At 39.3% G+C, this 26640-nt stretch overlaps 1 protein-coding gene across 1 annotated transcript in view; it reads right to left on the reverse strand.

Moving 5' to 3' along the window:
* LOC115651181 (mucin-5B-like) overlaps window positions 1–26640 on the reverse strand; it is a 53211-nt gene that overhangs the window by 24748 nt on the left and 1823 nt on the right. The window contains exons 3-28 of the mRNA XM_030562139.1: window positions 26053–26314; window positions 25535–25649; window positions 24666–24756; window positions 23531–23640; window positions 23082–23298; window positions 22304–22429; window positions 21639–21756; window positions 21049–21187; window positions 20305–20415; window positions 15109–15178; window positions 14295–14432; window positions 14044–14208; window positions 13404–13498; window positions 12639–12765; window positions 11557–11812; window positions 10964–11016; window positions 10428–10528; window positions 9380–9531; window positions 6187–6325; window positions 5979–6092; window positions 5207–5386; window positions 3973–4212; window positions 2246–2402; window positions 1840–1968; window positions 1119–1263; window positions 45–88 (exon numbers count right to left, since the gene is read on the reverse strand). Coding sequence (XP_030417999.1) covers window positions 45–88; window positions 1119–1263; window positions 1840–1968; window positions 2246–2402; window positions 3973–4212; window positions 5207–5386; window positions 5979–6092; window positions 6187–6325; window positions 9380–9531; window positions 10428–10528; window positions 10964–11016; window positions 11557–11812; window positions 12639–12765; window positions 13404–13498; window positions 14044–14208; window positions 14295–14432; window positions 15109–15178; window positions 20305–20415; window positions 21049–21187; window positions 21639–21756; window positions 22304–22429; window positions 23082–23298; window positions 23531–23640; window positions 24666–24756; window positions 25535–25649; window positions 26053–26314 — 3594 coding nt within the window. The remainder of the gene's footprint in view (window positions 1–44; window positions 89–1118; window positions 1264–1839; window positions 1969–2245; window positions 2403–3972; window positions 4213–5206; window positions 5387–5978; window positions 6093–6186; window positions 6326–9379; window positions 9532–10427; window positions 10529–10963; window positions 11017–11556; window positions 11813–12638; window positions 12766–13403; window positions 13499–14043; window positions 14209–14294; window positions 14433–15108; window positions 15179–20304; window positions 20416–21048; window positions 21188–21638; window positions 21757–22303; window positions 22430–23081; window positions 23299–23530; window positions 23641–24665; window positions 24757–25534; window positions 25650–26052; window positions 26315–26640) is intronic.

Below are 26640 nucleotides of genomic sequence, written 5' to 3' on the forward strand. Positions count from 1 at the left end.
CTCAAGAACTTGTTTTCATTCAGAAATCTTCTTTGCCAACTTACCTTCAGCATCAAAAGTGCACTCTAAGCCTTCCACGGTGCATGTACTGAAAGAAATAACAGAGAAGAAATATGAGACTGAACATGCATGAAGGGTGATGAACTTACTTTACTGTTACGGTATTTTTACTGAATTCATAGAGACTAATCATAAGCCAGAGAGAAGTTATTCTGAATTAGGGTTTGAATGAAGTTCAGAGAAATACTTGTTTAGTTTCCAGCTAACATTCTCATAGTTAGCTCTGATTAAAATACCTCTTCCAAGCTGAATAGTTAAGAGGAGGTGCTGCTCCCTCTCCACAGTATCTGCAGCATGTCAAGCTTAGAGGCTGCTTTTTCCTTCCTCCCTAAAGCCAATTCTGATATCAGAGCAGCATGGATCAGAGGGGCGGGTAAGAAGAGGGTCCATTCATTTCCCATCCCCTTACTGTTAGACCAATTTCTTCTTATGCTATCCCCCTTATATCCAGTTCATGTCAGATCCTCTGACTGTCATTCTTTTCCCAGCCATCTCCCTGATATCAGACCTCAGCTCCTGTGTGAAAGTGAAGTCAAAGACCGTGGGAAACTAGAGAAACAAATCTTTAGGGAGGCTACTTGTCAAATTCATCATTCTTCCAATGAGTTTTGGTCCAGAGGCTAGAAAAGGAAAAAGTCTGAATATTGGATCATATTTGTTATGAACTTTAAACTATATGTGGATGTAGAATAAATCCCAGCAACAAATCTATATTACATAACTGGCTTTGTTATATTCTGCACTCTTCAATCATGGTGACGAGTGACCTTATAGAAATATTACCATGAGACAGGCGCACAGAATAAAACAAACCAGGTTATAAAGCACATCATATTTTTTTTCTGGGTACTAAGCTAAAGAATTTACTATGCTACTGAGAACAAATTCAACAGAATCAAATATTGCTCACTAGTAATATGAAAATTGGTATGTGACAATAAGGGGTCACTTTTGCACAGGCAACATCCTCACCTTACAGTGGGATAGTGGCGCATAACTTTCAAACACTGCTTTGGTCCTTTCACCTTAACATGGTCAGACTGTACATTAAATCTTACCACGATTGACAGTTGTCCCCTGAGTAGAAGCTCACTCCTGGTTTGTAGTAGTTTCCTTCAGCATCGTAACAGCCACAGTTATCAACACACGTCATCTCATCCTCATTGAAATATGGCTTGTTTGCTGGACAGCTTGGATAGCAGCCTGAGACAAAAAAAATAAAGAGTATAAGATGGAAGATTTTAAGCTGGAATTTTATGCAGAAGGTAATTCCTTTTTATTTTTCTACTTTGGGCTATATTTCTCAGGCACCAGGGCTTTCCAAATTTGTACTCCTTCTCCTGGCTCACTTTCTTTGGCTTGCCTTCCTTATAATATGATGAGTCCTTCCAAATAAAAGGAAACTACTGCTTCTGGATTCTTGTTAATGGCTTCTTTGTTGATTGGCACAGTGTTATTATTTAGCAAACAAGGCTCCCCTAGCTCCTAAGATGTGGAGGTGATGCTAGCCTATGAACCAAGATACTAATGCAATTCTCTCACATAGCACAGACTATTACCATTAGGAGACTTCACCAGGCCTGAGTCCTACAAATGTTTTCAAACCCCATGGACTAAACTCTGCCCTCACTTATACCAATGCAACTCACTGAAGAAAATAAGATTGTATGAGGTGTATCTGAAGGGAGAATTTGATGCAGCAATGACTGAGCTGGAAAAAAATGGTAACCAGTTGTGCATTCTACAGTAAGCAACATGCTGTGTCATAGCTCTTTTCACCTTCTAAACCTGGTAACTTATGAAGGCATCGTCCACTTGGATTCCTACAGGTCTTCATGCAGGGGGCTCCACAAGGCTTGTAGTGCCACTCGCATTCCCCTTCTGGGTTGTAATAATCACAGAACACAGCTGAGGGGAAACATGAAAACACATGTTTAGAACAAAAAGCTGCAATTTTTTCATAGCTCTCTATTATACCACTACCATACCATTTGGGTAATCTTGAAAGTCATGAATCAAGAGCTGAAACTACATAATTGTCAACCTAATTTGATATGAAATACAGGATCGAGAACAAATTGTTTTCATATATTTAATAACATATTTAATAACATTCTCAAAACAATTGCCTTGAAACCGATACACTATTCTTTCAATCTCCATTGAGCTATGGGCTAATACTCACGACAGATTGATGGAGTTCTCCAGGCTACACAAACACCAAATTCACTACATGCTTGAGCATATGCAGCTACTGTTGTACAGAAACATTCACAGTCTCCCCCACTGTCACAAGCACAAGCATCAGTCACACATGCTTCGTAATATTTAGTTGGTTCAATCTGTTAGACAAAGAAAGCAGTAAATGTAAGTTTTACTTTCTCTGGAGTCATCTTGCTTCGCCAGAGTAACACTTATAGAATATTAACATGCCACAAACAGGGAAAATCTGTAAATTTCATTTTCTTGTATTTGCATTGCTAGACAAACTAGCCCCAATTTTCCCATGTGGATGCTGAAATAGTATGTCTAAATCATACATTTGATCATTTACATAAGCAAATTTGCAAACAGTTGCAGATTTGAGACCCAAAATGCAGGTTTCTAACATGCACCTATGTTTGAAAATTAGGATTTTTATCTATGGAAAGAATTAAGATACAAATAACACAGGTAGGCTATATTGTTTGACATATGCTTTAGCAATGGCTGCTGCTATCTACACTGATTCTTTTCCCTGGCTACTCCAGCATGTTGTTAATTAACTCAGGGATAGAGCTTGTGTGACCCACACACCTTCTGGGTGTGGTGTTTTCTCCCATCTAGTGGCACCACCACCACTTAGTGAGATTAATGAGTTTGCTCTACAGTAGGGGTCCCCAATGCAGTGCCTGAGGGCGCCATGGTGCCCGTGTGGGTATCTAAATGCACCCACATCCTGGCCAGCAGTGGAGCATCCGCCGAAATGCCGCTGAATTTCTGCGGTATTTCGTCAGCAACGCCTCTCGATGATGCTGCTTGCCGCCGGCAAACGACATCATCAAGAGGCGTTGCCACCAAAATGCTGCTGAAATTCGGTGGCATTTTGGCGGATGCTCCACCGCCGCCACAGTCCTTCGTCTGGCGCCCACCAGACAAAAAGGTTGAGGACCACTGCTCTACAGCCTTTGCTAACAGCCAGTTGGCTTTTAGCTCATGAGGTAGAAGCTCATGCTCCAGAGATCCCCGATTCAATGCCACTTGCCGATGACTGGGGTTTGTTGGCATTACACTTGTATTCTGTGTATGGCATATGAGGAAAATATTAACTAACCCACACTAAAAATAAAACTCAGAGTGACTTGAGATTATCCTTCTTTTACACAAGAAAAACAAGAATGCTTCCTGTAAAATAAACAAAGCTAAATTGTTCTATAGGTGCAGTGCCCATTCCTTTTGTGTAGAATAATCCAGCCTGAAATTTACCTATGACAATTCAAGGTGAAACATACTTTAGCTGATGAATTGTGTACCTGTGTCAGAATGTATGAGAACAACCTTCAATGGGGGTAGTTCTTTTGGAACAGAGAGAAAATGGACCCAAATGAAACTTCTGGATAGTCAGCAATTTAGTTAGTAATTAGCTCTGACTCCCATCTTCTAAGGGATGGGTTTCTTCAACCATGTAGTGTATATATTAGAGATAAGCCTTAGTTGTAAAGGTCAGAGCTGGATCCAAACACCCGAAGGTTGAGGTGTGGGGCTGGATCCAGTTGCTCCTGTGCACACCCGTCTAGGATATGTACGCTAGCAGACTACTTGTATTCAATGGTATGTAAAGAGTGACAATTCAATGTCAAGTGCACAGGCATCTGAGGAATATAAAAAGATAGTCTTTATTTAGGAGAATTTTGCTCTGAGGATTTTCTATACCTGAGAGTGACATGCAGCAAAGACTTCACTGTTGATGATGCTGCACTGCCTCTGTGACCAAGACTTCCTATAAGGGTTGGTAGAGCACGGGTCCTTTGTAGTGTTAGCAACAGGACAAGTAAGAGACACTTTCCAGCTGTTTCCAAACTCCAGCACATCTCCTACCACAGACTGAGTTCTGGTGGTAAAGTCATTAATGCCATTGCCATCGTAGTTCCCACACAGGCCACAGACCTGACCCTGTACACATACACATACACAAAGGATGATAGAAGGTTTGCAGCAACATTACAGACTAAAAGCACCCCTGGAATTCCCGATTTTGTATGTTATCTCTAACTGTTTGGTAATATCCTGACTCTCTGTTTTTCTAAGATAACATACTTTCAAAAAAACCTGCTTTTTATCTCAGTAAAAGGACCTGATGACTGATCTGAGGGGTATACGCCTAGTAATTTATTAAAAAATTTGAACAATAAGAAAATTGCTTTGTTGTTGTGCCCCATCACTGGTGAGTTATGATGATGAATCTACAGTTAGCTAATTGCATATTCTTTTGTTTGTCTTGTGTTGTACAGATATACAATAGGCATACATAGATAAAACAGCCTTACAAAACGGTCATGAAAATGAGCAGCCCACTCCAGGCACAAAATCTACTCACTTGCTCTTTACCAAAATTAATGACAGTGATAAAAATGAATACTTTGCTTGTCCATCCAAAAAATGTTAACCTAGGCAAGTGAGCAGGTAAAATTTAGCAAGGCTGGCATTAATGCTAGGCTGTATGTATGAATCTAAAATATATACATTCCATATTTGTGGGGAAAAATAATTTGATTCTGATGTACTATTTAGTTAAAGAACTCATGGCATTAGAATATACTTCTACATAAATTTCTGAAGCTGGCTGAACCACTCCTTAATACATTTCCGTAATGGAAAAGTCAGAATAGTATGCAAACAGGATGACTAAATTCCCATTTCCTATGGTATATAATGCCCTTCTCACACATCAGTTGCTATGTTGACAAACTCTAGTATAGTACCACACACTGCCTTTAACATCTGTATTTGAGACACAGTTAAACATACTTCCTATCATTTTACACAAGACTTTCAGCTGGACTCTGTTTCATTTCAATCAATATTGCTTTCTCACTCAAGAGGGATGATAATTCATCATTTGTGTCAATGACAGTTGGCAGCAAACTCCTGCCTTCTTAAGTCTTACCTTGAAATCAGGGCTGAGTTTGATGAAGATGCTGGTTTTCTTATTCCACATGATGATCAGTCCATTGTTGGTCTCAATAACTATGTACATGCCCATATTGCGGACTTGGTATGGCATTTGCCTTCCATTTTCTCTTTCTACCACTTCAAGGTGTTCCTCACTGAGTATCAACTCATAGCCCTAAAATGGGGAGAAAAAAAATCAAAGGAATGACTAAGAATCAGCTTTTCAGTAATTAGTGTGGTTTGTTAGTATAGGCGTCACCTCCCAGCAACAAATGTATGGGAATGATCTTAACTATGTATATATTCCATTTTAAAGAGAACAATACTATTTATCCAGCACAGATGAGTAATTATTTATTTTTGAGGCAAATGAAATAAATCTAATTTATATAAGTCAAATCATATGACCATAAAACTGTTTTAAGAACATACATTGTAAAATGTTTAAGTTAATCAAAGGAGAGAATGCCTACAATTAGCGGTACTATAGGGCATGCCATAAAATGATTTATTTTACATAACTCCCCTGGAAAATTAAATTTGGCACAAGTACTACATAGGATAGCTTTGCCACCAAATAAACAAACAAACAAATAAATAAAGATTGGAAGCACTATCAAATATTTTGTTTGTTTTTGGCTTAAATTGCATTTTACAAACCTTGGAAAGTCTTCACTTCAGAAGCTTCTGGCTCCTCCTGAGTCTCAAATGGATACATAATAAAATGGTTCTTTGAAAAAAAAAAAAGGACCAAAAAAGCTACTCACCGCTAGGAAAACTTTAATAGACTTAGAGCAGGTAGTCCCAGTGGAGCCACAAGGGATGTTTTCAGTGACAACTCGAAAGGTTCCATTAACTGCGCTGTTTTTCCCACAGTGGTCCTGAAGAGAGAAATGAAGTTAGCAGATGGATAATTGCAATATGGAGGATACAGGTGACTCCACAAGTAATCATGCTAAGACAAAAGCTCAGTACCTGGACTAATGTGTATTCACAATCTCCATTGAAGTTAAACCGTTTGTCATCAAATGTGATGTAATGCCCATCTCCATAAATAGCACACGTACCAAAGCATTGTTCACTGGTGCATTTCCACATCCTGTTCTTACACACACTAAGAAGGAGAAGAAAACATTTTAATCATAAAATTACTCCATGCACAGGTAATTCCCACAACATATTTATTTAATTCAGTATGTATCAGTCCTGGGAAATGTTGTATTCACTCTAGTGTTAAAGTTAGAATTTCTCCAAGCAAACAATTAATGCAAAAGCTCTGTATCATCAGCACGAAGGAGTTAATAGGAATATAGATGATACTGTATGAAAACACAAAGCCTGGTAGTAATGGGGGACTTTAACCACTCAGATATCTGTTGAAAAAGTAATATGGCAAAACACAAAATGTCCAGTAGGTTCTTAGAATGTATTGGTAACAGCTTTTTGTATCAAAGGGTGAAGGAAGTAACCAGGGGAACAACCATTTTAGATTTGATTCTGACCAACAGGGAAGGAACTGGTTGTGAATCTGATTGGTGAAGGCAATTTGGGTGAAAATGATCATGACATGGTAGATTTCATTATTCTAAAGAATGGAAGGAGTGAGAACGGCAGAATAAGAACAAAGCAGATTTTAACAAACTCAGAGAACTGGTAGGCCAAGGTCCTGCTGGAAGGAAATCTAGGGGTAAAAGGAGTCCAAGAGAGTTGTCAGTTTCTCAAGGAGACAATATTAAAGGAGCAACAATAAACTATCCCAATGCAAAGGAAAGATAGGAGAATAGTAAAAGGCCAATATGGCTCTATCACAAGCTCTTTAAAGAACTAAAAATAAAAAAAGAAATCCTACAAAAATGAAAACATGGACAAATTGCTAAGGATGAGAGCAAAAGAATAGCAGAAGCATGTAGGAACAAAATCAGAAAGGCTGAGGCACAAAATGAGTTACTTCTAGCAAGAGACATAAAAGACAATGACAAGAGGTTCTATAAATACACTATGAGCAAGAGGAAGACGAAGGAGGTCCTCTGCTTAGAAGGAAAGAAGAGTTAATGGACATTATCAAGAAGGCTGAGGTATTTAATTCCCATTTTGCTTCAGTCTTCACTAAAAAGGTAAATTGTGACCAGATAGTTAACATTATTAATATTTACAACAAGGAGAAAGAAATGCAAACTAAAATAGGGAAAGAGCAGGTTAAAGAATATGTGGATAAGTTAGCTATATCCAAGTTGGCAGGGCTTGATGAAATTCATCCTAGGGAACTTCAGGAATAATTGAGGCAATCTTGGAACAATTAATTAATATCTTTGAGAATTTATGGAGGATGGGTGAGGTCCCAGATGACTGAAGAAGGAAAAAGTGTAACAAAGAGGACCTGGGGAATTATGGATCAATCAGCCCGATTTCAATACCTGGAAATATACTGGAACAAATTACTAATCAATTTGTAAACACCTTGAGAATAATAGGGCTATAAGTAATAGCCAACATGGATTTTGTCAAGAACAAACCATGCCACGCCAACCTAATTTCCTTCTTTGATGGGATTACTGGCCTAGTGGATAGAGGAGAAGTTGTAAATGTAATATATCTTGATTTTAGAAAGGCTTTTGATAAAGTCCCATATGATATTCTCATGAGAAAACTAGGGATATGTGGTCTAGATGAAATTACTGTAAAGTGTGTGCAAAACTGGTTGAAGGATCGTTCTCATAGAGTAGTTAGAAATGGTTTGGTGTTAAACTCGGGGGATGCATCTAATGGGGTTCTGCAGGGGTTTGTCCTGGGTCCAGTACTGTTCAATATATTCATTAATGACTTGGTCAATAGAATAGAGGGTATACTTATAACATTTGCCCATAACACCAAGCTGGAAGGAATTGCAAGCACTTCAGAGGACAGGATTAGAATTCAAAATGACGCTGACAAATTGGAGAAGTGTTGATAAAATTCAATAAAGACAAGTTGAAAGTCCTATATTAAGGAAGGAAAAAATCAAATGCACGACTACAAAAGGAGGAATAAGTGGCTAGACAGTAGTGTTGGTGAAAAGGATCTAGGCATTATACTGGATCACAAATTGAATATGAGTCAACAATATGATGTAGTTGCAAAAGAGGCTAATATAATTCTGGGCTACATTAACAGGACTGACGTAATTTTCCCATTCTACTTAGCATTGGTTAGGCCTCAGTTGGAGTACTGTGTTCAGTTCTGAATGCCGCACTTTAAGAAAGATGTGGACAATCTGGAGAGAGTACAGAGGAGAGCAGAAAACATGATAAAAGGTTTAGAAAAGCTGACCTATGAGGAAATGTTTAAAAAAAAACAACTGGGCATGTTTAGTCCTGAGAAAAGAAGAGGTAGAGGGAACTTGCTGACAGTCTTCAAATATATTAAGGACTTGATCAATTGTTCTTCATGTCCACTAAAGATAGGACAAGAAGTAATGGGCTTATTCTGTAACAAGGGAAATTTAGGTTAGATATTAGGAAAAACCTTCTACCTACAAGTATAGTTAAGCTCTGAAATAGATTATCAAGTGAGGTTGTGAAATCCCTATCTTTGGCGATTTTTAAAAACAAGTTAGACAAACACCTGTTATGGATGATCCAGGTATACTTGTCCTGCTACAGCACAGGGGAATGGACTAGATCATCTGTCAAGGTCCCTTCCACCCCCATTTTTCTATGAATCTGTTTCTATAAAAACCTTAAACCCAAAGATTTCCTGGCTCCCGCTCTTTGCTTTTACCATCTACCTTGATTGACAGAAAACTGGTTTGTTATGGTTAATATACTGAAAAGTCCATCTGCCAAACCAATCCAATGAACATTTCTTTTCACCATTGTGCTGCTATATATGGATCTTTGGAAAGGGCAATGTGGTGGCTCCATGAACCACACAGTTCAATGATCAGAGGGGTAGTCGTGTTAGTCTGGATCTGTAAAAGCAGCAAAGAATCCTGTGGCACCTTATAGACTAACAGACGTTTTGGAGCATGAGCTTTCGTGGGTGAATACCCACTTCGTCAGATGCATGTGATGCATGTGATGCATCTGACAAAGCGGGTATTCACCCACGAAAGCTCATGCTCCAAAACATCTGTTAGTCTATAAGGTGCCACAGGATTCTTTGCTGCTTTTACAGTTCAATGAATACATACCAGGTGTTGCAGTCAACTTTGATCTCTTCCCCTGGTTTGTAGGTAGCCTCGTTGTGAATACATGGACATTCCTCTTCAGCAATACAGCTGCCTTTACCATCTGACACTAGCCCAGAGGGGCATATGCAGCCAGACATACACTGTGTGCTGTACTGTAAAGCCAAGCAGAAAATGTAACTTACTTACTCAAGTAGAAAGAGAGTACGATTAGATTCTTAGAACCTGTCTCTGGACTGTTGATTTACATGCAGTTTAAATCAGAGATGGCTTGAAGGAAAATATGGATTTTGCTCAAACATATGGTTGGTTGCTAAGGAAAGATTTAGTAGAAGATAAAACTTGCTAAACATCAACATTTCATGTGTCCCAGCCTCCATAGGTGGTCTATGGATTGTGAAAGTGAGAAAGATATTGAATTGGGTACCAGCCTGACTTGCTGAGGAACCTGTGGACCTGCTGATCTGTGTCTGAGCAGATGGTAAGTTAAAAAAAGAATAGTTTAATACATTTTTTCTGATGCATTAAGTTGGATTGCCATTTATCTCATGTGATGCTGTCTCACAAAATGACACAGCCAATCAGGCTGTTATCATGTTCCTGGCCTTGGTAATATTATTGGATGTGTACGAGATTATTAAAAAATGCATCACAGCACAAAAAATATAACAATTTCAATCAAGATTACGTCCAGTAATTTTCTACTGAACAGATTGTGCACATGACAAACTTCTGCATGTTTTGTTGAGAACTAGTTCTTGCTAGGTATTGTTATCAGAACTAGATCTACGAAGTCTGATGCATCGCCAGTCAGTACCTATGTGAGAGATTCAAGTAAAGTTGACTTTTATTTGCTCATGAACTTGGCCTTTAGTGATCGCATTGTTAACGCGTCACAACATGCTTCCAGGGATTCGCTGCACAGACAACAGACTATTAGTATTACAGCTTCAGGACTATATTTATGAACAATGAATAGTTCTAGTGTACAGGAGTACAAACAAACATTAGTTTTCTACAAAGGCTAGCCTGGCCAGCACTTCATACTTACACAATGCATGTCAAGCATCTGGCAGCTCTTCTGGCATTCGGCTCCAGTGGTACCTGCAGTGACATTTCTGCAGTCAAAGTAGACCATGGGAGGAGTGCAAACTAGGGGAGAGAATGATATGAGAGAGATGAGAAAAGGCACCAGAGTTTGCACAACATTAACACGTGTTCAATTTGCTATAAGGAGACTAAGCTCTTCATATCCAGTACAATTAAAAAAAGAATGCAGGGGCTTATCTGACAGGACGCTATGAATTCCCTAGGAAGCAGCAGTTTTTAATTTATATAATCTTTTAGAAATTACACGTCATTATTCTTTCATTACCTTCAAGTTAATTTTTCAGTGCTTTTTTTTTTAAGTGGTCACCCTATATAGACTGGTGTTTTATTTTAAAAATAGCAGATGAAATTAAGCAACAGTTTCCACTCTATTGACTTTCCTGTGTGTTTCAGTTTTGTTCTATTGCGCCAAGAGAAAACGTATTCAAAACCAGGGACAGGCTAGAGAGCAAAGATAAGCTAAAGAAGGGCTTTTACCTTGGATTTGGTTCACAGCTCCAATGCAGCTCAGTTTACCCTGTGCACAAGTGCTAAGAAATGGAAGGGAATAATAATAATATTTATTATTTATTATTTTGTATTACTGTAGCACCTTCTGTTCTAAGCTCCACATACTGAGCTTCTTGTCTCCTGTTACAGAACTTTCCAATAGGACATGGAATTCTAACATGCCACCTTGTGGTTACAGAAAAAAGTTTTTTGTTAACCCAGCAGCTGGTGGTATTTCCCTATGATCCTGACTATAGATGTCCAGGAAAATTTGTGACCGAAATAGTGACAGACAATGTCTCCCAGTGAGTTTGATTTTTATTATACTATAAACCTCTTGCTGTGTATTTTTGTATTTTAAGCTGGGAAAAATCATTGAATACAACAGGAATCTCGCCTAAATACAGTCGTTCTCGTAAGTCTGGAAAAATGCACTGCTCTCATAGTCTAACAGAACTATTCTGTGGGCAGAGCATTGTACTGAAAATCATGCACTGCTGGGTACAGCCAGCTTAACTGAGGTGTATTCTTTTATTTAGAAAGTTTATACAATGCAGCTTTTTTATAAAAGAATCTCTTACCATACAAGACCATCTTCATGAACAACTTCCCCAGAGAGAATGGGAGATCCTTTGTAATAACAAGAACATTCGCTAGCAGACACACATTTGCCATAGTCATCCATGTAGGTTCCTTTTTCACAGGTGCAACCATCAACTGGAATGAATCTGATGTTACATGTGACATCGGGCTCACTAAGAGACCGGCAAGTGGGTTGACAGGAATTGATGTTATAGCTGTAGCTCAATGATTTGGGACATGAGGTTGTGTATTTGGCTTAAGAAGGAAAAACAAAAATTATATTAACAGATTTGTTAGTTCCAGATAATATTATTTGGTGGGGAGAGAGGGGCAATATGTAGTGTGAACAACAGATAAACAACAATGCTATATAATTTTTGTGTATCATATTTTCAGACAAAATGTATCCTAGCATGCTTTCAGAGTTAAATAATGCACAGCATTATATTTTAAAAAAAGTACAGTAGATGGGGGGACAAATGAAGTGATATATGCAAATGAAAAAAAGATGTGTTTTCAAATGAGACTTGGAAAGAGAAATCACATATCAGGTTGGCAGTTATAATAGAAACCTATAAACCTTTGGTGCAGTCTGAGGTATGAGGCTTCCTGAGGTACATAAATACTCCTGCACTGGAAACAGACATGTTGGATCAAAGAAAACAGCTTGGTGACTTTAAACAACCCTTTGCTTAAACATTCTTTATTTTTAAAGTGTTCTGTTTAGAATTAATATTGTTTCTGTGATCTGACACATTCATTTCGACGGCAACTGGTGACAGCTGAAACTCTAGTTAACTTAAAGCTTCTGCAGAGAGAGTCAGAGCCCCTTCAGCAACAGTTGTATCTTTCCTAGACACAACTGTGTCTTCCATCTGTATTCACCATAACTAACTTCCATTATATTAATAAAAAAAATAGGGAATTATTGCTAGAATTTTACTTTTCAATACCTTTCCCTCAAAATTTACTGGGAGAGCCCTGGATTGGCTAGAAACTGATATAAAATGATGATTGATTGATAAATTCTACTACTGGTTCTTTCAGAATAGAAGACCGAGGGAGTGGATATAACACTTACAGCAGACATCAGTCCTCCATCCCTCCAGCTGGACTCCTTTGGCAGCACAGGCTCTCACATAGGAAGAGAGGGCGGCACACATGCAGTCCTCACTCTTTGCACAATTACAGGTGTCAAACAGACAGTTCTAGGGGTGCAGAAACAAACTAATTAATCATCACAAAACTACAGGTCCTGTTAATTTTTGGTCTTATGTATCAGCTTCTTCTCCATATACATTCAGTTATGAGCAGTGTCAACATATCTTCAATATTTTCCTACCTCCTTTTAGGATTTTTTTGATATGGCGATAATGGAGACACCCAAATATTGACGGTTATTGTAAAATAAGAGCCAAAGAATCTATTGTATGCTTCGTAATCTCCCATTGTACCTAAATATATGGATTATTCTGAAGATATTATGCTTTAGCAAGCAAAAATGTATATAGAATTCATATATTTTATATACTTTATATATAACTTCCTCTTTATATGTTTACATTTTGGTTTTCTTGCTCTGTGGGAAATAGCAGTTCTTGTTTAACAAAGAGTGTAAAAGCAATTCAGGATGATGAAATCAAGACTGCAGACTGAAATAAGGGTAGGAAATATACACATAAAGTAAGAAATATATATAGAGAAAAAGAAGTGATGTATTATGCAGATTAAAATATAGACATAGCATAATCTGGGAGACATGTTTGGGACATTTCTTTCCAAACAACTGATTTTAAGGCTCCAATTTTGATTGGTTTTCAAAGGAAAAAGAAAAATAGCTAAGTACCGTGTGGTAAATAGCTGGTTTCACTGTGGAGTGGCAATTGGCAAAAGGTCCTGTGCTGTCCATAAGCAATCCGCACCAGTGCTGAGCATATTTTTCTGTAAACAGAGGAAATGAAACAAATTCATATTACTCTTTTTATTTCATTAGGCTAAAAACTCTAGTGCTAATGTGCCCTTGTCTCTTGTAAACTCATTTCTGAAATAGTACCATAGCAACCACATTGTTTTGCTCACTGCAACATTTGGCAAAGACTTGTTAAAGCCAAAGTTATGAAAAAGCAGTTTCTCACCATGGATTGAACAAAGAATTCACCAAAGCCTTATAAACAAATATCTATTGTACACTCATTCTGCACCACGTTGTCATCTTGTGCACTAAACCTAACTCCGTCAAGATAAACTGTTGTGGGAAAGTATCCATGATTCTTGCACTTACTTTATTACTTAGCTTCTCTCTAATTTTCTTCTCTTATGAACATTTCTTTCTGATTCCAAATGTATATTTTACCATGTTTTAAATCCCTTATTTCTTCTAATTTTTGCTTTATGTCAAGTATTTTCCATTAGCTTTATAGGGAAAAACTAGAAATCAAATTTCAAATTGCCTGCATGTCATGGACAATTTTCTACGCTGCATTTACCATTTTCTACGCTGAGAGCACAAGGATTCTCAAAGTTGTTTTTGATGTCAAGGCATGAAGCTTGTGTTTTCCAGGTATTAGCAAATGCAGCTGCTGTTCCTTCCACTACACCACTTATGGCTTTGAAGTCATCATTCTCAATATTGTTGAAGTTTCCACAGAGACCTGTTGAAAAAGCACAAAGTTTGAATCATTCATACAAGACCAATGGGGATTTCAGGCAGGTCACCAGTTTTGTTACATTTACTTACCGCAAGTCTGCCCTTTGAAAGATGGATCCAGTCGCACAAACGCTTGCATGATGGGTACAAGTTGGATCTCCAGTTGAAGTCCAAAGTTTGTTTCCACCATGATGAAGAAGGATGAGGGTCTGAAAATGGTGACATCAGCTATGGACAAAGAACAAGATAATCAGATTTCTGAAGAGATCAAATGCTGGAAACAACACCCCATTCTTGTGGCTCTTCTTGGATTACTGTTGCAACTATAGTGAACCCCAGTGTGGAGTAAAACCAAGATATGCTTAAAGTTGAATGAAAAATACAATACAACATTTGCTTGTGACTGCCTAGGAGCTAGCAAGTGCAGTTTGTATTAAAGTTACACAGGAATAGAATGCTCCTTTTTATCTGATCCTTCCCACAGATTAATGAAGGGAAACATTGGATTACATCAAGCATTAACAAGAATAATTTTGTTCTAGTTTCTAATCTCGTATCTTGATCATTTCAAGTTCGTTGTGGAGAGGAGAATGAACAGGATCCGGGTAGCATACATATCTTCAGTGAGGATCGTTCTTTAAGAGGATAGACAGCAAAAACCAAATTAATATCTTAACAAGTTGGACAACAGGCTGTAATGTATCAAGAGACTTTGGACCTCTATTGCTGGAATCACCATTTGGGTCAAGAATCATCATAGTGAGAATCTAATGTGAACATGCTAGGCTATGGGATTCTTCATTATACTGACATCACATCAACTCCTTTGAAATTTAAAAGAATAAGCAGGAGTCTAGGTGAAGTTTTGAGAGTGTCATGTATTGGCCCTGGGAGAGAAACATACCTGCTGAGAAGGGCAACTGAGTGTAGATCCAATTCACAAACACACCACCTCCAGAAATGATCTTAATGATCTGGCAAGGAAGATAAAGATAAAGGAACATTATGTTATGCATTGGTAATATCGGCATGATAATGAATTTCATGAAAGGTGGTTGATTTTCTGATTTTTTTACCCTTCCTTTAAAATTGCAATTGTCCTTCCTTTTAATCTCCGGTTGCCTTCCCTTGAGAAAGGGAATTATTTTAAAGAATTATTATTTGTACTTTACAGAGCTGCAGCAGTGGTCAGGTTATCTTGATTTGCAGTGATGCAGAGCCTCTGTATCTGAACTGACTTACATCTAGTGCAGCTGGTAGTTTTAGGCAGAAGCCAAGAAAATGATGGTATCAATGTTTACTTAATAGAAAGGAAACTTCTCTCCTGTTTTGTGAATAAAGTATCTTTTCTGACTGAAATAGCACAGGGCTGAATATACTACTTACCTCACTGTCATAAACAGATAAGTAAGAGTTAATAGAACAGAAGTGCTTCATATCTCTTTGCCTGGAAAGAGTTAACAAGAACAGTGAGCCTGGCTGTCACCTGACCAGAGGACCAATCAGAGGACAGGATACTTTCAAATCCTGAGGGAGGGAAGTTTTTGCGCTGTGCTGTTAGTTTTGGTTGTTGTTCACTCTGGGGGCTCAGAGGGTTCAGACATGCAACCAGGTTTCTCTCCAATCTCTTCAATGCAGGCTCTTATATGTCCAGAATAGTGAGTACTAGGTAGATAAAGCGAGTTAGGCTTATGTTTGTTTTCTTTATTTGCAAATGTGTATGTGGTTGGAAGAAGTTCAAATGTGTATATTGCTGAAACGATTTTAATTTGTACTTGTATACTTAGGCTGGGAGAGTGTTCCCAGTGTCTATAGCTGAAAGACCCTGTACCTAGTCCATTTTTTTAAATTTACAAAGATAATTTTTACTGTTTTTTCTTTCTTTAATTAAAAGCTTTTCTTGTTTAAGAACCTAATTTTTTTTTATTCTGGTGAGATCCCAGGGGACTGGATCTGGATTCAGCAGGGAATTGGTGGGGAGAAAGGAGGGAAGAGGGAGAGAGAGGCTGATTTCTCTCTGTGCCAGGATTACTTTCTCTCAGGAAGAGTCTGGGAGGGGGAAAGAGAAGGAGGGAGGAAGGTGAATTGTCCTCTTTGTTTTGTGATTCAAGGAGTTTGAATCACAGTGATCTTCCAGGGTAACCCAGGAAGGGGAAGCCTGGGAGAGGCAACGGTGAGGAAAAGAGTTTACTTTCCTTGTGTTAAGATCCAGAGGGTCTGGGTCTTGGGGGTCCCCGGGCAAGGTTTTGTGGGGACCAGAGTGTACCAGGCACTGGAATTCCTGGTTGGTGGCAGCGCTACAGGTTCTAAGCTGGTAATTGAGCTTAGAGGAATTCATGCTGGTACCCCATCTTTTGGACGCTAAGGTTCAGAGTGGGGAATTGTACAATGACATGGTGTGCAGCGTGTGGGATAAGATAGAATCCAAAAGCCAATGAGGTTTTTATTTCTCTCCCTGCTAGCTATCTGCAGGCAGACTGAGAGTTTTGGGTTTAGGAGCAAAAGCCAGTAGGATTTTTTCCTTCTCTTTTCCTGCTAGCTGTGTGTAAGGCAGGCTAGAGGAGATTGTTTTAAAAGCAAAGGTCTGCAAGTTTTTTTTGGTCTCTCCCTTCTGAGTACTCTGAAGGCATAGGCATTAAGTTTAAAAAGGGTCTTTTGTTAAACAAAGGGACTCCAGTTGTGAGTCTCCATACACCAGCAAAACACATTTGCAAATGAGTAGTTTTTTTTCTTTCTAACTCTGTCGGGAATAGCTAGGTAGAAGGAGTTAAAAAAAAAGACTCTGTAGCTAAGCAACCTGAAGAAGGCAACAGAAAAGCAGCATTTCAAGCAGTAAACAGCAGAGGGTGCCCCAGCACAAGGAAGCCGGAAGTATGAGTTCCAAGGAACGGGCACAACTGGAGGCAGAGGAACAAATCAAAGACGCAGACCACAGGCGAGACATGAAAAAAAAACTACAAGAGATGGAGCTGAGAGAAAGAGAAAGAGAGGCTGCCCACAGGAGAGAGTTGGAACTCCTGAGGGAGGCCCACCAGCAGGCCCTGGAATTAGCGCAGGCTAGGCAGCATGCTCCAGCCAACCCTAACAACCCTTCGCCAGTTATTGTTCCACATCCCAAGAGATTTCCCACCTACAAGGCAGGTGATGATACTGAAGCCTTCTTAGAGAATTTTGAAAGAGCCTGCCTTGGGTACAACATCCCTGAAGACCAGTACATGATAGAACTGAGGCCACAGCTCAGTGGACCCTTAGCAGAGGTGGCGGCTGAAATGCCTAAGGAGAACATAAACGATTATAAACTTTTTCAGACCAAGGCCAGATACAGAATGGGGATAACACCTGAACATGCCCGTCGGCAGTTCAGAACCCTAAAATGGAACCCAGATGTGTCATTCCCCCGACATGCCTACCACATTGCAAAGAATTATAATGCCTGGATATGAGGAGCCAATGTTAAATCTCTGGACGACATGCACCTCCTAATACAATTGGAACAGTTCTTAGAGGGTGTTCCTGAAGAAATAGAAAGGTACATCCTAGATGGGAAGCCCAAAACAGTAACTGAGGCGGGGGAGATTGGAGCCCAGTGGATGGAAGTGGCAGAAAAGAAAAGAGCTGCTATCAAGGGGAGCGACTACCCCAGGAGTTACACCAACAATAAACCCTATCACCGAGGGCAACCCAAGACCCCACCTACAACCCAAGGAAAGCCGCCGATGCCCTATTCTCTCACCTCACCAATCTCCAGTAACCCACCTCGACCCAGTGACCAGTCAGCTGGGCGATGCTTCAAGCGTAATGAACTGGGACATATAAAGGCCAACTGCCCCAAGAACCCCAACCGAGTGCAGTTCATTACACCACCATCACACCAAAGATCCCCAGGCCCAGATGCCTCTCAAATACCATTGGAGCGAAGGGAAATTTTGAGAGTGGGCAGAAAGAAGGTTATCGCGTGAAGAGACATGGGGGCACAAGTGTCAGCTATCCACCGATACTTAGTGGACCCCAAATTCATCAAAGCAAAGGCCCAAGTGACAATTTACCCCTTCATGGCACAAGCTGTAAACTTGCCTACAGCTAAACTGCCTGTCCAGTACAAAGGCTGGTCAGGAATGTGGACTTTTGCAGTCTATAACAATTATCACATCCCCATGCTACTGGGGGAAGACTTGGCCAACCAGGTAAAGTGGGCCAAGAGGGTGGGAATGGTCACACGCAGCCAAGCCAGGCAAGCTTCCAGCCATCCACAGGGGCCCCACCTGTGTTAGCAGAGACCCAGACAGAGGTAGTGGACCCGGATCCCCTGCCAACGACTGCAACAGCCACAGTCCCAGAGGGACCAAGCCCGAGTCCACAGTCTAAGGAAGAACTGGTGTCTCCAGCCTCCAGGAAACAGTTCCAGATTGAGCAGGAAGCAGATGACAGCCTTCAGAAAGCTTGGGCGGCGGCACGGAGCACCCCACTGCCTCTCAGTTCTTCTAACCGATCTCGGTTTGTTATAGAACAAGGGCTTTTATATAAGGAGACTCTTTCTGGTGGACACTGGAAAGACTAGCATCCACAAAAACAGTTGGTGGTTCCAACTAGGTATCGGGGGAAGCTCTTAAGCTTAGCCCATGATCATCCCAGTGGCCATGCTGGGGTGAACAGAACCAAAGACAGGTTGGGGAAGTCCTTCCACTGGGAGGGGATGGGCAAGGATGTTGCCAAGTATGTCTGGTCTTGTGAGGTGTGCCAAAGAGTGGGAAAGCCCCAAGACCAGATCAAGGCCCCTCTCCAGCCACTCCTCATAACAGAGGTCCTATTTCAGCGAGTAGCTGTGGATATTCTGGGTCCTTTCCCAAAAAAGTCCCCCAAAGAAAAGCAGTACATACTGACTTTTGTGGACTTTGCTACCCGATGGCCAGAAACAGTAGTTCTAGGCAACACTAGGGCTAAAACTGTGTGCCAGGCCTTAACAGACATTTTTGCCAGGGTAGGCTGGCCCTCCGACATCCTTACGGATTCAGGGACTAATTTCCTGGCCGGGACCATGAAAGAACTGTGGGAGACTCATGGGGTGAATCACTTAGTTGCCACCCCGTACCACCATCGAACCAATGGCCTGGTGGAAAGGTTTAATGGAACTTTGGGGGCCATGATCCATAAATTCATGAGTGAACACTCCAATGACTGGGACCTAGTGTTGCAGCAGTTGCTCTTTGCTTACAGGGCTGTACCACATCCCAGTTTAGGGTTCTCACCGTTTGAGCTTGTATATGGCCACGAGGTTAAAGGGCCATTACAGTTGGTGAAGCAGCAATGGGAGGGGTTTACACCTGCTCCAGGAACTAACATTCTGGACTTTGTAAACAACCTACAGGATACCCTCCGACACTCTTTAGTCCTTGCTAAAGAAAACCTAAAGGATGCTCAAAAAGAGCAAAAGGCCTGGTATGATAGACATTCCTTCAAGGGAAACGGTCCTTCAAGATAGGAGACAAGGTTATGGTCTTGAAGGCGCAACAGGCCCATAAGATGGAAGCATCATGGGAAGGGCCATTCACAGTCCAAGAGCGCCTGGGAGCTATTAACTACCTCATAGCACTCACTATTATGATAAATAAAGATACATTTATTTTACCTTGGTTTTAAAAACTAATACATATTTTCCAGACCTGCAGATCCTTAGAGGGATAAATGTCACTTCCTGACTAGATCTGGGTGAATTTTCTAGACTAAACTTTTTTTTATGCTGAGAAATGCAGATTCAAGTGGACAAACATTTTCTAAATACGTCACATTTGCTAAACAGTTTCAGTAAAAGAAAAAAGTTTAAACCTTTCATTCTGACATATTCAAAATAAAATGTTTAGATTTGTTGACTCCAAATAACTTTTTAACTTTAGTTTTATTTTTTTTTTAAAAGATAAAAAAAACTTGAAAACGAAACAAACTTTTCATTTTGTCTCAAATGAAACACTTCCTTTGACCTGAACTGAAAAAATCAATTATTAACAAAGCTCTATCCCTGACTCATTCTGGCTTAAACTTTTTGCTCCCCACATTTTTATAAAATATTCCTGCAGCATTTTTACCACTTGTTTTGGATACTTACAGTTTGTCCTCCATTAATGCTAAGGTGTATTGTCTTTAAGCATGTCATAGTGTCTGTCAAGCCACATCCGCGGAGTTCTCCCAGAACAGCGAATGTGTCATTTTCACAGAACTGAAAAAAACAATACCAACAACTATTGCTTTAAAGGCTTGTTACCAGGTCTGAAAAATATTTATTTTTTAGAGGTTGGTCCAAACTTTCCCAAAGCTCAGGACTATTTTGAACTAGTGTTATAGTGATAGAGACTGGGACTAGTCACAGAATTTGGATCTGGTTCTGGTATTTAGAGTCAAAGTTTTGATTCAACCCCTTCTAAAAAATGTGCTTCCGCTTCACTTTATATCCCCATCTTTTCCTGCCTGACTTGTTATGACCAAGGACTAGTAACATGGCAAAAACAGTTGCCACACAGCAAAGAGCAGTTGTGTATGACAGCTATGAAAATAGATCAAATAAAGCAGTTGCTTGTAAATATTCAGCATTTACCAACAATTACCACATCCTGGAATCTGAAATACATCAGTATTTACCTCACTCCCAACATCACAACTAGTTCATACATTTTGCATGAATTGTTGTATATTCTTGCTCAATACAGTGCTCTTCTGCTTTAACAGGAAACTTTCCAATGTTCATTCCTATGTGTGGTTAGCTTCTTTAGTCGTGACTCAGGCAGCCCTCCCACTCCTTCCTCCATATAACCGCATAGGACTCTATGACCTATTAAAACCTGATGGTGCTTACCTTAGACAAAACATAAGTGCAGTCTCCATGGACATTGTAACGTTTTTCATCATATGTGGAGATGTGTGAACCTCCCTCTACTGTACAAGATCCAGGGCATGGAATGTCTTTGCAATTCCACAGGCCTCCATTGCAGGTACTGGAAGGAAAGCGGAGAAATTAATCACAAGCAGTGATAATAGCCTGGAGGAAAGGAGTTACAATGTTATTAAGTTTTGTTGTTTTGCTACTGATGTTCCCATCATATTATTCTTGCTTTCTTCAGAGGAAATCTAGATTTGCAAATATGTGAGTGCTGCAGTTTCTTTTATCTTGGAAAAGTCAAAATACTTCAAGAGAGCAAAGAAAGAGAATTTTAATGGAGAGATAAGAAACCTATATATCACAAATCCTTATTTTAACTTGAGTCAGAATGCAAAGCCTGTTAAATAATGACACTAAAGGAAACAAACAGTTTTTTTGAGATTCTGTTAGAATTGCAGGGAAGTCAGTAATATGCACTCAGAGGTGGTTAATGATGAAATTGTGTATAATGAATCATTAAACTAATTCATTTAACTAAAAAAGAAACAGCAAAGTAAGTAAGTTACCAGGAACGGCAGTGGGAGTCAAAAGATGTCCCTGGAGCATAAGAGTTCCCATTGTAAGTACAGAAGCACTCCCAAACAGGGATGCAGCCAGCATTGTTAATGTCATCAAGCACAGTTCCTAAATGAAGAAAGAAACTAATACCTTACAAAGGTGTTTTACACATATAGACAATATGCAATTTTTCTTGTTTTAAATCGTTGACTAAAAATCTGAAATACAGTCTTGGAACTCGTAAATGGTCATAGCTCCATTGAAGTCAGGGGAGCTATGCCAAATTGCACCAGCTGAGGGTCTTGCCCTGGAAGTCTTAAACTCCCATTGGTCTTCCAAGGGGTTTCCTGCCTTGTAAGGTGAATTCAATTGAATAATACTGAATTGCCGTAGTAAAACTACCTCATTCCTATAAGATAGGTAGCATTTTATGTTCTATTTTGGTCCCTGATTGTTCCATACTGCTTTGCAGACATTGAATAGCTACAGGAAATTAATTATTCAGTCATGTCTTTTGTCAATTTTTGTGCACAGGTAAAGGCCTACCACTTAAAACTGAGAAGAGGGCAGCTGGATGACCCTTGACCCCTGACAAAGCTGCTAAACTCCTACATGTAAATCTGCTAGTGCTCTTTATTGAGATTATGAAAGATGGGAGTAAATAAAAACTTGCCTGCAGGACAGAAGCAGCCATCCATACAGTGATCTTCACAGACTTGAGCTCTTTCCAGGTTGGTGCAGGTGTCAATGCAGGGGGATCCACATTCCTGGTAGTCCATGTTGAAAGGACACTTCTTGGCTGGAATTTTAAAGGAAGACAGATTTCTGAATTCAAATGTAATCCCCATTTACTATATATTAGAATGCAAGCTCATTCAACCTTTTCCCACTAGAGATGAGGCACACCAAACCCGAGGTCCAAGAATCCCTTGGATTTTGGAAATCCCAATCCATATTTTGTAGTTTAGGTGTGTTTTTCAAAAACTTGTGTGTCAGATATAACTGTATGATGCTGACTTTGTGACTTAAAGTCTGGAATTCTGTGGATTCGTGAGTAATTGTCTCACAGATCTCTGAGGCATATACTCTGGTGCATTTGTTTTGCCTTCCCCTCTTTTTAAGAATCTAAATTTCTAGTAAAATTTGGAAGCGTTAATTTTCCAGTGCATTTGCATATTTGAGTTCTGTGGAATCACTGAAGTATCCAATTATACCCTGGGGAGTTTAACTCCAGAATCTACATTGATAAATATTAATGACCACAGTTTAACCATGGGGAGATCAGCTGCACCCCAAGATCTGGCCCGAAGTATGGAATTCATATTAAAGCCCTCTGGAAACAAATCCAGTACTTAATAACATTTAGTTCCCATGAGTCCCCAACAAACTATAAGAATTTGTCACTGACTAAATGGCAAGCACAGGTGAAGGTGAGTTCTAGAGACACTTACGACACAGTTGTGGGGTTCTCCAGTTCAGAGGTCTTCCACCGGCATGGGCACACTGCCGGGAGTATTCACCGAAGGTGTTACAAATACAGAAGGCATTCTTAGACTGGTCACACCGGCACAAGTCTTGTTCACAAGACTTAATGTACTCGCTAACCTCAACTAGTGTATTACATTCTGAAAATGCAGGGCCAGTCAATACTTTATGGCAAATGTCATCCTAGAGAGAAAACAAAACAGAACAATTTATTAAATCCACAAATTCCTCTAAATAGAGAGGATCAGTTTTTAATACTGTTATCCATTTGTTAAAATTATTCTTTAATGACATCTTGTATTCTACTTCTACCTCCAATTCCTTCATTATTTTCTCCACGTGTCCATCCTGAAACAGGAGAAAAGAGTGGATACATTTAAATGAAAGACACATGAATAAACAAAAAGATCCTTACAATATTGCCCGTGCAGTTGTTTAGGGAGGATGATGTAGGATCTTCACAGACTTCTGTTGGCCCATCCATCTTTTGCATATTTCCAAACTGCATGGCAGTGAGCTTGGCATCTGCAATAAATACATGAATAATATATAGGATTTTTAATGGAGTTGGTTCTCTTTGAGTTCTTTCATGTAGACGTTACATTTGGCATGTTGACAAAATTAACACTGATGCACCATAGACAAAATTAACACAGTGACACAATAGAACTCAATTTACTTTGAATAACATCATCCTTATATCAGAAAACAATTTTAGGAACATGCAAACTGGAATTTGTGTTGGAAAATGACAAACTCATTCCAGGTTAGATGACCTCGTAGTTAGATAACAGAAAAGGAAGTTTTAGACAGGTTTGGAATAGAAGAGAACTATTGTGAGACAGAATTTAGGAGAAAAGATGAGATTTGAATAAATTGCCTAAAAGCTTTGTAAACAAAATGGTGATACTGACAGTGGGAAAAAAGAGATGGATAGAGGCCTATAGCCAGCTAATTGGAAGAATATATAGAGAGGAGGGAGTGATAAAGTCAGAAAGATAGGATGGGAGAAGGTAATGTAAAGATCATGTAAATCAGTAGGCAAATCTAGACTTACACTGTGGAATAGGCTCAGGCAACTCAGGATTGAGATGTTGTGTTGATCTTGCATGTTAATTATAGACAAAGATGTGTATGGCTTGGCAAATGTAGTTTATATATAAAATTATATCAATATAATTTAGAGGTGACATCTTGGAGCATGTTTAAATAGAACACTCTTGACCAGAAATTGTTGTGATTGCTTTGCTTGGTATTGTTATTGTCTTTTGGTCTGTGGATGTATTTCTATATTTAATCATGATTGAAAATCAGTATTTAGCCCACATCTAACTGGCTAACAAATGAAATAAATAGACAAATGATATACATGAATACATATATAATTCAAGTTACTAAAGATCTAAATGTGCTGATGTTCTCAGCAAATCTTTCAGCAGGTTGGAAGAGAGGCCTGCTGAAGACTTATAACCAAGAGAACACAAAAAATGGATGGTGTAGAAATTGAAGCCACTAGAAACCAAAGGTCTGTCATTATTTTTAAAACTTACTGTTTGAAAAGAACTCATTGTAAGTTGGAATACCATTGAAGTCCCCACAAAGCCCACAGGTATAATTGGCATATTTGTCACTCAGTTCCAGCTAAAATGATGGGGGAAAAGTTGGTTGAAGTTAGTATACACATTCCACAATGTATTCAAAATCAGTGCAAGCAGCTGTGCCTGCTACACCTACATAATTTTCATCAGTGTTGTGTAGATGTTAGCAGACCAATTCAAACCTGGCTGATAGAACATGGACTAGGTTTGGATATGATTTCTGATTCATGGAATCCAAGTTATTTATGCAGAACTGGTTTTCACTGCAATATCTGCAATATATCCAGCCTTTTTATTATCTATTTTTTTCTTCAGAAAGAAAATCAAATCCACTGTGACACTGAAGTCCTATGACAGTGGAATTCTACTGGAAAATAAAATGTGAGGAGGTGAGTGGCACTTGATGTAATGATGCTATTATGTTAATGAAGTGCTTTTTCTCATTTTAAGTGGGAGGCCTGATTTCCACTAGGAACACAGCACAGTTGCTTTCTTCAGGAATGCATGAATGCAAACATAGCTCTGTAATGGGAGAAATAATCAGCAGTGGGAAACAGCAGCTCCCAAACTGCTGAGGCAAGTATATCCAGGGACTAACCATATATCTTCATACTACCTCTAAAGATTTAGGCTTATGGTCAAATATTTAAGCAGCTTTTCTTTTGTACACCTTTACCTACTTGATTTGCATATGCCAAGTAATGGAATCAGTGCGTCCAATCTGGTGCCCAAACAAATTCTTAAGCCAGTCAAAAAATTTGAGTCTAAATGTTTTAATAGACTGTTTCCTATTCTCTGAAGCATCTAGAATTTATTCTTACCAGGATGCTGTCATCTTCATTCCACATGAAAACCAGGCCTATTTTGGCAATCACTTTCGTATACGTGCTGCTTCTCTCAACCGTGATTCCAGACTGGCTGTAAGGCAGCTGAACCCTGGAGAAAAAAAGCATCAGAGATACTAAGTATTTGCTATGCCATGCAGAATAAGAAGGAAAGGTTGCTTGTGTTATCAGGTGTCCATGTGGGTTCTTCGACAATGCAGTATTGTGGAAGAAAAATCAGTTTAAAGAAAAGATGGACCCAAGCCACAAAAAAATATGGACCTGGATCTGGATTCAAGCTTCCTCAAAGTTCAGGGGTATTTTGATCTGGCATTCTGGTTTGGGCCCATCTTTATAGCATGACATCTTAACAGAAGAATGGTGAGATGATTGTATGGTTAAAGTTACATGGTTTATCAAAATGCATAGAAGTTTTTCTAAGAAAGTGCTGAAATATATGCCTGGTTTGAGGAAACAGCTATGTTCAGCACACACAGTGATATATCTAAACCTACCTGTTGCCATTGACAACAAGAAAGTTCTTTGCCATTTCAAAAACTACCCCATCGAGCTTCATGGTGATATGGTTGATAGTAGGAGCATTATTCACCACAGCGCGCCTGATCTGGATGTTGAAATCCTCATAGGCAGCATTGCAGTGGGATGCAAAGACATAATTGCAGAGCCCAGGGAAGTAAAAGATGTCCCCATCAAAAGTCTTGAAGTGGAAATTGCCCCACGTACTGCATACGCGGTCATTGTGAGCAGGGTTGAAGGCTGTGGATTGAAAACTCATTTTAAGAATTTACTGGCAATTCCCTGACTTAACGTGAATAGTATTATATCAGTCTGCCCAAGCCTTCATTTCTTTAGTTTATTCATTGCTCTGTCCCCTTCCATTTATTTTCTGTTCTTTTATCAATTGTAACACTATACATAATCAATTTGTCATCTATCCACCTACTTATTTAACCCATCTCTGTTCTTCCACCCATCCACTGTCTGCCATTTATAATGTACCAACCTATCTATGTTTCTGTGTTTCTACTTATCTATCATATGTCTGCCTACCTATCAATCAACTCACTGTTTTGCCATCATAT

The sequence above is a fragment of the Gopherus evgoodei genome, chromosome 4 (genome assembly GCF_007399415.2).
Source record: "Gopherus evgoodei ecotype Sinaloan lineage chromosome 4, rGopEvg1_v1.p, whole genome shotgun sequence".
In the NCBI taxonomy this organism is placed as follows: Eukaryota; Metazoa; Chordata; order Testudines; family Testudinidae; genus Gopherus; species Gopherus evgoodei.